Source organism: Strix aluco, chromosome 1 (assembly GCF_031877795.1).
Source record: "Strix aluco isolate bStrAlu1 chromosome 1, bStrAlu1.hap1, whole genome shotgun sequence".
Taxonomy (NCBI): Eukaryota; Metazoa; Chordata; class Aves; order Strigiformes; family Strigidae; genus Strix; species Strix aluco.
Window position 1 is genome coordinate 43,261,924 of NC_133931.1, and position 14,393 is coordinate 43,276,316.

The following is a 14,393-nucleotide window of genomic DNA, read 5'->3' on the forward strand; positions in this document are numbered from 1 at the left end:
GGTCTCCTTGCTCTTGCTGTAAGAGGGAAAACTTGTTTGACAAATGAACTTTCCAAGCTGTGACACTCATAGTTAAAACTGACACTGTTTGCTTTCCTGTTATCAAGGATAACGGAGGTAAACTTTGGAAATCAGCTAGTTTCTCTTGCTTTAAAGTAAGTCATGAGAACTTACAAAGGTTACAGATATTGGAAAATATCTGTAATTCCTGTATATTACTGTAGTTCTAATTTAGGAAGTATGAAGAGTCAAGTTAATGTGGTTTGTTTATATGAGACATCACAACACTGTTACTATTATTCATCATTTGGCACAAAGGGAAGCTTGGAGTATTTCCAGACAATCTACAAACTGGAGTAATTTCACATAACACTTGAGACAGCTGAAGAGGTAGCATCAGAAACGGGGTTTTATCTAGCTCAGACACTGAGACTCACTCCCAGGTGTCAACTTAAGAACACTTCAGGTCTATGATAAATTCAGCTGCAAAAGGAACTATATATGCTGCATGAGTAATCACATACACCAGCCAAGACCCTGCTCTCAACCAAGGTGCTGCTCTACAAGGATACCTATCTTCAACAGGTCTTATGTCATATTTGTCAGTCTTGTGTTATTGTCTTGAATACCCTTAGAACATCTCAAATGGTGTCAGACCCTTAAGTTTAGACAAGTATAGCATTATTTGGAATGTATGTAGGTCACAAAATCCATTGATTAAGAATACATTGAAAACCCTGAGAGAACATTTCTCAGGTTGCAGATGGGAACATAGCACTCAAGAATGATTACAAACTTTTCCAAAACTTAGGGGTATGCTATGGCCTTATTGCTGATGTAAATTCAAAGACAAAGTTAAAGGCAATCTTACTGTCACCTAGATATAAAATGTTTAAAAATTCTGTTCCTTTAGGTCTGAAAAAGCATCTGAAAAGATTAGTACATACCACAATACATATTTCCCTATAAAGACAGTTTGTTAATTCCCTCTATGAAACAGAAATACAATTTTACATGTGACAGGAGACCATAATGAAAAGTCTGTTGGCTTCTCTTTCAGATCTCTAACCTCAGCAAAATACAAAAATGTTCACACTGACAGAAAAAGATCTGGTAAGTTAAAAACATTCTCCAATAACGTCATAAAAATGTATCTATAGTGATTACTGATCTTCAACATCACGCTTCAGACTAACTCAAAAAGGAGCATCATTAATGGCAGCACCACTGTTAGAGATGAGCAATAATCTTGTTATGATAGTTGAAAACCAAAATGAAAGGCAGGTTGCTTGTCACTACCAAGGCAACTGGCAAAATGTTCTGAAGGTATTCTAGAATCACAGGGTACGAGGTTGGGAGGGATCTCAAGGATCATCTGGTCTAATCTTTCTGGCAAAGGCACAGTCTAGACAAGGTGGCCCAGCACCCTGTCTAGCTGAATCTTAGAAGTGGCCAATGCTGGGGAATCAACCACTTCCCTGGGGAGATTATTCCAGTGGCTGATTGCTATTGTGAAAAATTTTCACAATGAAAATTTGAATGGAATAGTGAGTAATGTAGGAAACAGAGCAGTGAGGAATCAAATCTTTCCCTGAGGAAGAGGAGACTGCTTAGTGTCTAGGCTGCAGAGGTGGGGAACAATGTAGGTTACACTGCAGAAGGAATCCCAAGAATTTCTAATGTTTCACTTAAGGGAAAATCTAATCTTAGATGCAGTACCAGACACACTTGCCACCAGCAGATCACAACCAAAGAAGACTAAAAGCAGGCAGTACTTCTCCTATGTAAAATAAATTCTTAGCAGTAGTACTGTAGCGTTGTGTAAAGTGAAAAGCTATGGTATTAGCTCAATCCAAACTAAAGTACAATAAACTAATTGATTCTGGGTTACAAAGGACAGCTAGCTGCCCTGCTAAGTTTTAGGATTTGTGTAGTTATTTCTGTAATGCTCAGGTCATGTGCGCACAGCAAGTTATATGAAGGCCATTTGGGAACAGTAAGATGAAAATTCTTGCCCAAGGATGCGTGTTGTAGCCAGGGACTGTTACACAAACAGAGGAAATAGCACAATTATGTCAAGGTTGTCAGGCAACAGAACAAGCCTGAACATGCTGTCTTGCATTACTGCAGTAGGTGGCTTCTCTACAACAGTAAGCCCATATTGACTGAACTATTAGCAGGACATATATTTTGATAGCAATAAGTAGTCATTCTGAATTACTTTACATATACCAAGTCAATCCAAATAGCTCATCCTGACTGGCAGAAGCATTAAGGTTGTTAGGAATGGAAGAATATTCATGTCCGATTTACCCCTAAAGAGTTTCAGCTGTCACACTTAGAATCACAGAATCATTCAGGTTGGAAAAGACCCTTGGGATCATCGAGTCCAACCATCAGCCCTACTCTACAAAGTTCTCCCCTACACCATATCCCCCAACATCTCATCTAAACGACCCTTGATTTTTCAAATTCTGCTAAAACTACAGAATTATCTATAAACACAAGCAAGTGATTTGCTCTCTGCTTCTAAACATAGATTACATATAGCACATGGCAAATTTTTTTCATAAAGCATAGAAATTAAGATTATGCTGCTACAAATTGTTATCAACTGTATCCTTTCTCAGCCATCTAGTGGTCACATTCCCTGGTGAGACTTCCCCTGAAGGAGAGCAGTATGGCTGTTCCAATCAACCTAACTGTATTTTCAGAGTAAAGCACATGCAGGAAAAAGTTATTCAGACTCTATTGTACATACTTGATTTTTGTCTTGTTATGAAAAAGATACAATAGATGAGTTGTGAATTCTGCTCTACATTTTTAAGAGGAAAAAACTTTGAAGCCAAATTACTAACAGTAATTGTCACTCTATGAAGAGCTATAAGTGCTGTAGTTTCTCTATAGTGGGAGGTGCTGCATAGACCCAAACCCTCAATGGCATTTAGCTGCTTCTCTGACTGTTCAGTCAACACTAACATGTTGAAAGCTACTACTCAGATGCCAGCTGAAGACTTGCATGTCTACAGCAAGCTAAAGATAACAGTGCTGATATGCACTCAAAGCGGACAAATTGCTCCAGCTGTGGTTCCATGAACACTACACTCAGAGCAAAACTGGACTAAGCCCAAAAACTAGTATTTTAACTTGGATTAGTGTTACTGGTTTTGTCACCATGAGAAGTGTTTGTGGTACTACAACCTCAGATTTATCAGTCAAGGTAAAGCTCCGACACAGGGTTTTCAAACTAAGTGTGTTCCTCTTTTAGCAGTGGTGCTCTGAGCTTGATCTCCTTGATGCAAATTTTTGTTTAGATCTTTTACTTTCTTCAGAAATTTGAGAGCCTTGACAAGATGGAAAGTGTTTCGCTGAGTGACAGGCTGTTTGGAAAACTGTCTGTCCCGAGATTAAATTCATCTGGATGATATTTTTGTGACTTTTGAAAGACAAAGCCTATTCCTCTACATCTTCCAACCAGAACAGACTGTAAATGACTGCAGAACAGACTATACTGAACAGACTGTAAGTGACTACATAAACCTATTTACATAAATATGCCAACCCACTCAGCACATCTGGATTGAGGTAGGTATCCCCCATGCTAATGACAGAATATAGGTGATGCTACACTTGCTGGCAAGTTAGTAAGGAATGCTTTAGGTGCTGTAATTGGAAATCAGACTCCTCGTGTGGATGAAACACACCTGCCTCTGAGACTCCTCACAGGGCACTAAGAAAAGGTTGAAGGAGCAGATGATCTTTGTCAGGCACTTCAGTTTATGGCAACAAAATAACAGCCTTGTTATTTTTCACATCTCCTGTGGAGATTTCCAGACTATATATATGAGAAGGTATAAAACAGTGAGTTATTCCCCAAGACATTGCCCTGACCTATTCAGGAATAGCAGAATAGATCTCATTTTGCCTCAACTTTGCATATGGGTTTCTTATTCCAAGAATATTTATAGTGAAATAAAATAGTAAATTCTGGCTGAGAATAGGTGATTTCACTTGTATCTTGACAAATTCTAGCAAGTTTTCCATGCATTAAATAGCTCTCTACAGATTTAACCTGTAATGCAAAAACAGTGGTGAATTAAATCCAGTCTTTATAAAGCAAGCCCAGGACACTGTGAATCAAGGTTCTTACACCAACACTAGTGAGTATTTTTGTAATATTACATTTTCAGACATCATACCAAATTCAAAGGTATGAAAAATTGATACATGTTGCATTCATTCTATGTCAAATCTGCCTCACCTTGCTCATGGAAACCACTCCCTGTTTTCACTGTTGACTTTACATGAGCAAGATGACCAGACATTGACATCTTGAAAGAATATGCATGTAATCAAGGAAATATATGTAGTCTAGCTCACAGCAACTTACAGAACTGATATTTTTCATTAAAATAATCAAGGCATAAAACAAAATCAAGACTACATAACCTGACTATACCTTAACTGTTCTCCAGTAAGTAATACTAATCTGTGCATTTGAAGCAGAATTTGTATTGTATCAATCCATCCAAGTCCATGAATTCACAAATATTGGTTTTTGTTTCCAGTTAATTTGAACACAACCTTTGGCCACAAAAACATATTCTAATATTCTTTATCTTTGTTCAACAGGGGACAAATTTTTGTTTAAAACAGGATGTGTGCAGGATAAATTTTGTTTCTGAACAGCAATAACAAGAAGCTTTAAAGTAAATCAGACACCATAAAGTAATTCCACAATGCCTTGGAAAGAACCCAAGACTTGCTGGTACCTAAATATATTCTCTATGGGTAAATGGAGTGGCCACCGTCTATGTGAACAATAACTATATTCCCCTGATAACTCCATGGAATACTCCATGAAATGAGTTTTCTCTCTGATAAGAAAAAGGATGGAAATTTTCTCTGAACTGCTGCTTATTAAAAATGCAGAAGATGCTAGAATCCTACCTTACATGGTAAAATGTTATTTTAATGAAGAACTTTGTTTCTAAAACCTTACTTCAGCATTTTTCAGCGTCAGGTACATGGAATTATTCTGTATCACACTACAGCTATGATACATAAATAAATTATTTAATGAGAGGAGATAGCCACAATAGAAGAGCCTCAGCAGCTCAAACATTTTTACTTTGCTCATTTCTATTTCACTATAAGTGAAATACATTCCTATAACAAATATTCCAAAATAGTTGGAAAAACACTTGAAACAGAAACTTAAAATTTATTTCATTGTGAAATTCCTGTAGACTGTATCAAGCTTCAGGACAATTGGTGTTTTAAATTTATTAATATATCAAATGGCATTTCTAAACATGCATTAAAGTGTACTGTATTTTTCCTGGTGCTCTTCATTTTGAGATTCTTTTTACTAAAGGACTTGTGAGAACATGATTAGTGCTTCAATTTTTTCTGTCAGATGACATATACCATAACCTTTGGGTGTTTCAGTTTTTTTCTCAAAAGTTTGAAACATTAATTAATATTCTAAGAGCTGTGGCATTTTCAAATTGTAGAGATACATATGAGTTATATTCATGTTTCAATTAAATCGAAGACAGATACCTTACAACTGCATTCAATCTCAGAAAATACAATGAGAGTATGCCACAATGTACTACCTGCTTTTCTGTTGCAAGGTGTTCCATGGACAGTAAGACGCACAGTGGGAAATCCCCTGTGTCTACACAATCATGTGCCCATTTAATTAAGCACATTTTTAAATCATTGGGGTAAGCCAAGGTGCTTATTCATAATTTACCTGACAAGGAGTATAAGTTAGCCATTATTTAGGACTATGCTGCCATAGTTAAATTGTTTTTGCTCCACTATCCTAGGCTTTTCCACCTTATACTGCAATCCGTAACCCAGAATTTAAAATCTACATATCAATTTACATTAATGTAGCAATCCTTCCCCATACAGCCATAAACGTATTGGTTGCTAAAACACTTAATATATTTCCCTTGTCTGAAAATACATATTCATTTTAGAAAGACTAAGATTTTCCATAAGTAAATCAATAGTTTTAAGAATACCTGCAAAGGGAACAATATCACTGTTACTACATTAGTATGGAAACTAATGAAAGCAGTATGGGCTCTGTAAAACAGTTCTAAGGAATAAAATAAAAATAAAATAATTTGGTATATATGATTAAAATATTTCAGAGCATCCACACCCTGATTTCCAGTTTACCATACTGGTAGCCTTGGATGTATGATGACCCTTTACCCCTTTGACACAGTCCCTTTAAGAGTTCCAGAAATCTGCTCCAATAACCCGAGTTGATTGTGACAGACAGAACCACCAGAGATTAACATGCACAACACTTACCAGCCCATAAACTCATGCAGCAGCTCCAGGAAACCAACAGTGAATCAGGGTGAGGAATCCTACTTCAGTCGGCACTGCCCAAACTTTGACATCAGTGTCAAAGTAGGCGCTGCACAGGCAAGCCCCAGCCACCCAACAAGGAGCCAGGCAGCCACACAAACCAGATTGGTACCCGGAGCACACACAGGAAGCTGTTAACCACACTACACATAACTGAGAAAGTCCTCAGTGTAGCCTGTGAATACAGGACAAATTAGATTATCCGTAGGCAGGATTTTCTGAAAAGTATTTGCCTTACGCTTGAACCAATCTAGCAGTTAAATTATATTCCTGTTTCTAAATCAGTGCCCGCCTCTGGTAAACAGCCCAAATGCCTGAGTATTATCCTCAGATGATATTGCACACAGTACAGATGCCTGCAAATAAAGTTCTCAGACCTTCCATTTCAAGTCAGTTTTCTACAGCTTTAGCAAGACATTTGGACCACAAATTTTTCATCCCAGGCAGCTGGCTCTAGCAGAGTACAGAAGTTTCAGCTAAAAGTGGTCAGATATTTCTGAAAATAAGGCTTGAGGAATTAGGTTCTTTCAACCATATTAAATCAGTCTTAGGACCCTTTTGCAGGAGTTTTTAATACTTAGCCTGGGATAGGCATTGCCTCAGTGTCAAGAGGTGTGACTACCATTGTCCTCTGTGAAAAGCTGCCCAAGTTCTACAATTGAAACTCTAAAACAGAAACTATTAACTCTACAAAGCACGAGGAGCACTGGACATGAAGTGTGAAGCAGGAAGGCAGGGGAAACAGCTCACAAAGATGGAGCCAACTCATGGGCTAACAGCAGGCACCAACAGTGGGAGGAGAGAGAAAAGAATAAAGATGAGGGGTTGCAATGAGGTAGGAAAGAGGGCACGGTTGGGACAGGAACAGAATCAGGAGATACCAAGGAGTAGGGGTGAAGATAAAGAGAGTGGGGAACTATGAACAGGAAAGAAAAAGGGGTTAAAAAAAGCCAAACAATTAAGGGAAGGGACAGAATATGGGTAGATTTCAGAAAAATGGAAAAAGCATGTTATTTTGATAACGGAAAGAGGATATACAAACCAGGTAGGAGTGTTTAGGCTGTTATGGAAAAGGAAAACTGCTAATGTGAGCAACAAAAAGAACATAAACTAGGCAAAGAATACAGTAAAAGGAGACAATAACAAAAGGAAAGGTACGGAAAAGACGGAGGCAAAGCAAGAGTTGTCATTCCAGAAATGGAAATTGAACCAATTATTCCACAGCCCCAGCATTGTTTTGTTGTCCTGCACTATTATCTCAAAATCCACTGACAATGTTTGTTCCTCAGTCTTCACCTTGTGGCAGGTCAAAATACAGGCTCACACAGCAGGAGAGGATAAAACTGTTATTTGATGAGGCATTCCTCAGTGGCTGCTTCATTTCATGCAGTTGACAGACAAAGTTCTAGGATGAAATCAGTATTAGAAAGCAGGCAGCAAATGAAAGGACCAACAAGAAGAGATCAAATGAGGCAGGAAAACGGTCACCTCAAGGTTAAGGCAATTTAACAATACTTTGGAGAGTTGCATCCTGTAAATACTACAGTCACAAAGTTCTATGTAATAACATATTTCCTTTGAGACTGATTGCATTGCACCAGTCTCTCACTTCACCAAGGAATCAGTTTGGGATGATGTGCAGAAGCATTGAGCTCTCATAACTGCAACTGAAGGCAAAGGGGAATTCGACTTGGGAAGGAAAAAGTGCTGTAAGTGCTATAATTATAGAGCATTTTGGTTTCAATCTTCACGTATCATTTCTGTGTAAACTATGAATTGTGTTGGGAGTTCCACAGAAAATGTGTGTATCATTTACAATTAATGCCTATATCATAATATTACTTGCTAAAGGTTAATTAGAGCTGCTCTGGTAAACTTAATTCTGGAAGTTCTTTGATTTCCTAATCTTCAGGATCTCCTAAATCCAGCTTACTTTCCTTACTTACTTTACTTTTACTGGAGGATGTTTTTCAAATTTTATAACGTAATTCAGCTAGGTACTGCGGCTATATAATACAACTATTACAGAAAAAATGAGTCTTAGGACATCTGTAACAAATCAATATAAGAAAAAAAGAAAAATTCATATTATTTCAATATACCTAAACATCTATTCAGAGTGTATCTAATGTTTGTCTTCACTGTTCTTTTGGGTTTTTGTGCAATGGCATGAGCAAGAGCTAAAAGTTCCTATGGTTTTAGCAGTCTGTAACTGAAGGAGTACAAGTAGCACGATGGGCATCACTAGTGCTGGTCATCTAGGAGCCACAACTGGACTAATCCAACCTGTTCAACTACAAAGTTTTCACTATTAAACTTATACTGACCTATAACTGTAACATGCTCAATGTTTCTTTCCAGACAAATACATCCTAATAAAATGTCTATGTTGTTCCTAAGACACTCACATATATGCAGTCTTATTTCCCACCCCTGATACTAGAAACTTGACACTGGCCTTCACACTTCCCTCCTTGTAAAGCTGAGGGAAAGATGTTACAACAATACTAGACACCATGATTTCATGTGAACTTTTTCAGTACTACACTTACATGCAGTTAAACATCACTGAAGTCAAAGAACATAATACAGGTCACTTCTGGCAAATAAAATTACACTGTCTGAATTAATAAATACAACATTATCTGCTCAAGTATGTTTCTACTAGATTTGCTTGAAAATAGCACAGCTGGGTCTATGTACATAACAGGTGTTCAGAAAATGTTCATTATCATTTAATTTTTATAAAACCAATTATGAATTACACAAATGGAATTTTTGCAGGACTTATCCATGACTCAGGTCAGAAAACCTCGTGCAAGATAAAGCACATTTACCTAAAAATATTTATATTACAAATGTCATTGATATCACTTTTGAACTGTCATTTGCAAATTAAAATATTTTAAATTCTCTACAACTCTTGTAGGTTGACCCCAGCCAGTGTCTTCAGAAGAGATATCAGAAGTACTGTTAGCTTTGTGCTTACCTGACAGCATTATGATGAGAATGAGATGGAGTTGCACTCTTGCAATGGCAGAAGTGTCACAGAGCAGTACAGCTGAACATGCTAAAAAACCCTACAAAAAACGCAGTTAGTCACATGTTCTGTACTCCAAGAGACAGAGCGCAGCACAGGTCTAACCACTCGGCTATGTAACAGGAATACAGCCACACCTGGGAACAAACTTCTTTGGTCCTGGAGACCATTTTAGAGCTATTGCCTTGGTGAAAGAAAGCGCCCGACAGCATCTCCATTCCCTTTACTCCACCTTAGGCCATGACTGATTTAACTTTAGTGTCCCTTAACGGCCATATGGCCAAGAAGATTGACAGAAACGGCTGTACATGAGTTTATTTTCCTGAAGTACAAAAAAAAAAAAGGATAAATATAGTTAAAACAGCTAATGAAAACATGTCCTGGGCAAACAAGTAACAGTGCTAATGTTGCAAGAATAACGGCAATGTTGGACGTGAACGCAAAAAAGCTGTAAACGTGCTGGCACACCAGTCGAAAACCAGTTTGAACCCTGCTTTTAATACGCACGACAGTAGCATCTTTCCACCCAGATGGGGTTAGCGAAACTCTCCCCAGAAGTTTCAAATAAATTACATAAATAGGAGCGGGGCCGAGTGCCGCCGTGCCAGTCCAGCCCGTGGCGAGTCCCTCACACGCCGGGGTAGCCGCAGTAGTAGACGGCGCTGCTGGCGTCCGACACGGCCGAGGAGACGGGCCCCGCGCCCTCGGGCGCCGGCAGCCCGGCGGCGTCGTGGCCCGCCGCGAAGGGCAGCCCCAGCTCGGGCTTGCAGGCGAAGCGCAGGTACTGCTCGAACTCGGTGCGGTCCACCTCGCCCAGCAGCTCCTCTTGCGGCAAGTGCTCCAGCGGCTCCCGGCACGGCGCCGCCTCGGGCGGCGGCGACGGCTGCCCCACCGCCCCCGGCGGCAGCGGCGGGCCGCGCCCCGGGCCCGGCGGCTGGCACGCCTGCCCGTAGTAGGCGTGCAGCGGCGCCGGGCAGCCCAGCAGCGCCTGCAAGGAGCCGCCCGGGCCCAGCGCCTCGCCCGGCGGCAGGTGCCGGCGGAGCGCCGCGCCCGCCGGGCTCTCGGCCGCCACCGCCGCCGGGTGCGGGTACTCGGCCGCCGCCGGGTGCGGGCCGTAGCCGTAGGGCCCCAGCGCGCACTCCTCCTGCAGCCCCGCCGCCAAGAACGGCGCCTCGCCCTCCGCCGCGTCCAGCGGCGACGGGTCCGGCGTCGGCAGGCTGTAGCCCTCGAAGGCGGCGCCCAGCGGCGGACAGTCCCGGTAGTGGCCCCCCGCCGCCGCGTAGCCCTGCTCGGCGTAGGGCAGGCCCAGGCCCTCCACGCACATCCTGCCGCCGCCGGCTTCGCTGCCCAGCCCGGGCCCCGCCGCCTCCGCCAGGCCGTGCTGCAGGAAGCCGCCGCTCTCCACCCGCTTCAGGCGCTTCACCTGCTTCCGCCGCCGCGGCCGGTACTTGTAGTTGGGGTGGTCCTGCATGTGCTGCACCCGCAGCCGCTCCGCCTCCTCCACGAACGGACGCTTCTCCGCCAGCGACAGCGCCTTCCACGATTTCCCTGCGCCCACGAGCACCGTCAGACCCACCGGCCGCCCACCGACGCCCGGACCCGCCGGCGCCGCCGCCCCCGCCCGCAGCCCGGGCCCGGCTCCCCGCCCGCCGGCTCCCCGCCCGCCGGCTCCCCCGGGCACCCCCGCTCCCCGCCCGGCCCTCGAGTCCCGCCCGCCGGGAGCTCCCGCGCTCACCCAGCATCTTGCTGAGCTCAGCGTTGTGCAGGTCCGGGTTCTGCTGCGCCAGCCGCTTGCGCTCGTCCTTCGCCCACACCATGAAGGCGTTCATGGGCCGCCGGATCCGCGCCTCGCTCTTGCTGCGCCCGCCCGCCGCCCCCGACGGCGCCGCCTCGCCCTTCGCCTTCGCCTCGCCCAGCGGGCTCAGCGCCTCTGCCCAGGGGCAGGGGCCCACGGCCGGCATCATGATGGGCAGCGAGCACCGCCCCTGCGCCTGGTCCTCGCTGCTGGCGTAGCCCGCATCGGGGCTGCTCATCTCGGGACGGGACGCGCCGCCAAGGCCGAACGCTGCGGCGGAGCCGCGGGACAGACCGGACACCAGGACCCCGCTCGCTGCTGCCGGCCGCCGCCGCCCGGCCCTATTTGAGCTGCGGCGCGGCCAATGGGGCGGCGGGGGCGGGCGGGGGCGCGGGGCGACCCCGGGGCTCCTCCCGGCGCGGCACCTGCGCAGGTCGCGGTGCCCGGCGCGGCTCCCGCTCCCCCCACAACCGGCTGCCCCGCGGTGACGGAGCGGAGGTGCTTCGGTGCATCCGCGCTCCCAGCCGCGGCGGCGTTAGCACCGCGCACGGGGAGAGGGCTCCTCCCGTCTGGCCGCCACTGCCGCCTCTCCACCGGACCCTCTCTCGCCCTTCCCCCTCCGTGCTTTGCCTCTTTGGCACGGTGGTTCCGTTAAATCACGGCGTGTTCAAATTTCGACGGACCCTCGGTCCACCGGAGTATTGAGAAAGTCTGTGCAGACAATACTGTTTGGTTTTTCCGAAAAAGGTCTTTTGGGGTTTTTTCGCGAATTATTTTTTATAACTGTCCGACTGCCGTCATTGTGAGCGTCGTCCTGATAAATGGGACATTCTCATCAGCTGTCATAGCTCTTCCATTTTAAGCTGTCTAGTGTTTGATCGCATTTTCAATCGTACCAATAACCCTGTTTTCCCTTGAGTTCCTCGGAAGGTATTTTATTAGTGCCGTATTTCATGCAGGATGAATGCGTAGAAAAACTGCCCATAACGGAGCGCGATCTGCAGCCCTGGCGTGACCCGGCGTGTCTCTGTCGGCCCTTTCCTCACGCAGCGTAACCAACCGTGCGGACTGAAAACATCCGCGCCTTTGTGCGTGAGATGACGGCTTCCTACTTAAACAAAACGGCCGTGAGGCTACGGGAGGGGGAATACTGAGTAAGTGGTGCCCTCGGTAATTAAACTGAAGATAACGCCTTTTTTTTCCTCCGATAAGGCGGGCTTTTGGGTGTCAGCCTCTCCCAGCCGGGCGGGCGGCGGGGCGGGCCGTGCTCCCGCCGGGGCGGGCCGGTGCTCCCGGGAGCACCCCCGGCAGCTCGCTGCCCTCGGGGAACCCCTTGTCTTCCCTCCAGCGACCGACACGGGAATTGTTTAAGGCATCGTACGATTTCTTGTCCGTGTTCGTGTTTCGCTTGAAGTCGGGACTGAATAATTTTGTGTTCGTTCTTAGCAAAGACCAGCGCTGACGTGGGTTTAGTCCTTCATATTCCACATGGAGGGTGCAACCCCCAAAAGCGAATGCAAATGCCTGCAGGCTGGGAAAGGGGCGGGGGGGCGGAATAAGTACTCGAGGAACGATCAAGCGGCCATTTAAGGATAATGACGATGATGATGATGTCAACCTAAATTGGACAACAATCCGTTCGCACAGAAATTAGGTCAATACATTTACATTTAAACCCCTTAAACTGCAGGAAAGAATGGTTTCTCCGCTCTAGTTTTTAACACGCGCACACACAGAGGATCGCTTGTATTCTTTAGACAGTTATTTTAATTTTCCTCAGTATCAAAACAGGCAGCCGCCCCCTTCCCTGCTGTCACTGGGAGCCGATTTTGAGGGAAAAAATTGCCACCCTCAAGGACGGGGCCGAGGGCCAGGCCCTGTCTCACTGCTTTGAGCGGGCTGCCCTGGAGCCCGGCGCCGCACCGCTGCTCTCCGGGACACTGCGCGGCGGCCGCGTCCCCTCATGTCACCCCTTGGTGCCCGCCACCGCCGCCTCCCTGGCAGCGGGACGGAAAGGCTTTGTCGCCAGGAGACTGCCGGGCGACCGCTGCCGGCGGCGGGTGGCCCCGCGGGTCCTCCACCACCCCGCGGGGAGGCACCGCCTCGTCCCAGCGCCGTGATCCCGGGAATTTCCCGCTGTCCCTGGCCGGAGCGCGCTGGCGAGCCGGGTGCGGGGTGTTTGGGCGGGAGACACGCGATCTCCCGAGCGTGCTGCGGGTTTTCTTCGGCAGACACGACACGGGACGGCCGAATCCCGCAGCGGCGCGAATCGCCTCCCGCAGTTCACCCACGGCAGGTGACAGCCTGAGAGCGGGAGTTTACGGGGCTTGTGCCACAAAGCGGCTCCACCCGTCACCGCCGCCACCGGCAGCACCCCCGAGCGCGAATGGTTTCCGAGCGCCAAAAGGAGGGATCCGGCTGCACCAAGAGGGGACGTTAGGAGAGGCGGCGAACACATCGCAGCCTACTCGAAGGAAGGGTGGCTTGGAAACGAGTTTCAGAAATAACATCAGCATGTGATTCCACCCGGGTTTCGGCCTCGGGACGCCACTCGCGCCCGTGGGACACTGCCGTCCGGGGTGAGAACAGACCTTCAATGGGGGCCGGCAGCAGCGGGGGCCGGGCGGCGCCGCACCCCCCAAATCAGGGAGGGGAAACAAAAAACTCACCCTTTTCCTACACGGGTGCCAACGCGTTCATAACCTGTCGTTTCACAGCGTAGAAACTGCTTATTCACGATGACAATCATTTTCTTTTCTTTTTCTTTTTTCTTCAGAAGGTGTGGGCTTTGAGGCTTTTTTCCCAGCCCGGTGAATAAAAGCGAGGAGGGATTCAGCAGCACCCGAACTAGAGAGAAGTCACTCAGCTATGCACGGGAACCGGGAGAGTTACACAGCATTTGCTCTGGAGCAGGATTCACATCTTAACTGAAATCTCTTTATGCCACGGGCCCCCTGGGGGCTCCCGAGTCAGTCATTCAGGGTAAAATACACTCACTTAACGGGAGTAACTTGACGGGAGGGACTATGACCCTCTTAAAACGGGATCATAGTTACTAGCTGGGCTCAGTTGCAGAGGCCATACCTCCACGTGGATGCCCGTCGGGGTAACCAAAGTGGCCTCTGCTCCAGTGTGACTCAGTTCTGACTGCTTCCTCCCCAC

At 46.3% G+C, this 14,393-nt stretch overlaps 1 protein-coding gene across 1 annotated transcript; it reads right to left on the bottom strand.

Moving 5' to 3' along the window:
- Window positions 1-9,736: 9,736 nt before the first annotated feature.
- On the bottom strand, window positions 9,737-11,566 carry SOX17 (SRY-box transcription factor 17). The gene is made up of 2 exons (XM_074847444.1): window positions 11,172-11,566; window positions 9,737-10,984 (listed from the first exon to the last, which is right to left on the bottom strand). Exons 1-2 carry the CDS (start codon window positions 11,467-11,469, stop codon window positions 10,065-10,067), a joined length of 1,218 nt encoding a protein of 405 aa, XP_074703545.1. The 5' UTR covers window positions 11,470-11,566; the 3' UTR covers window positions 9,737-10,064.
- Window positions 11,567-14,393: the final 2,827 nt, after the last annotated feature.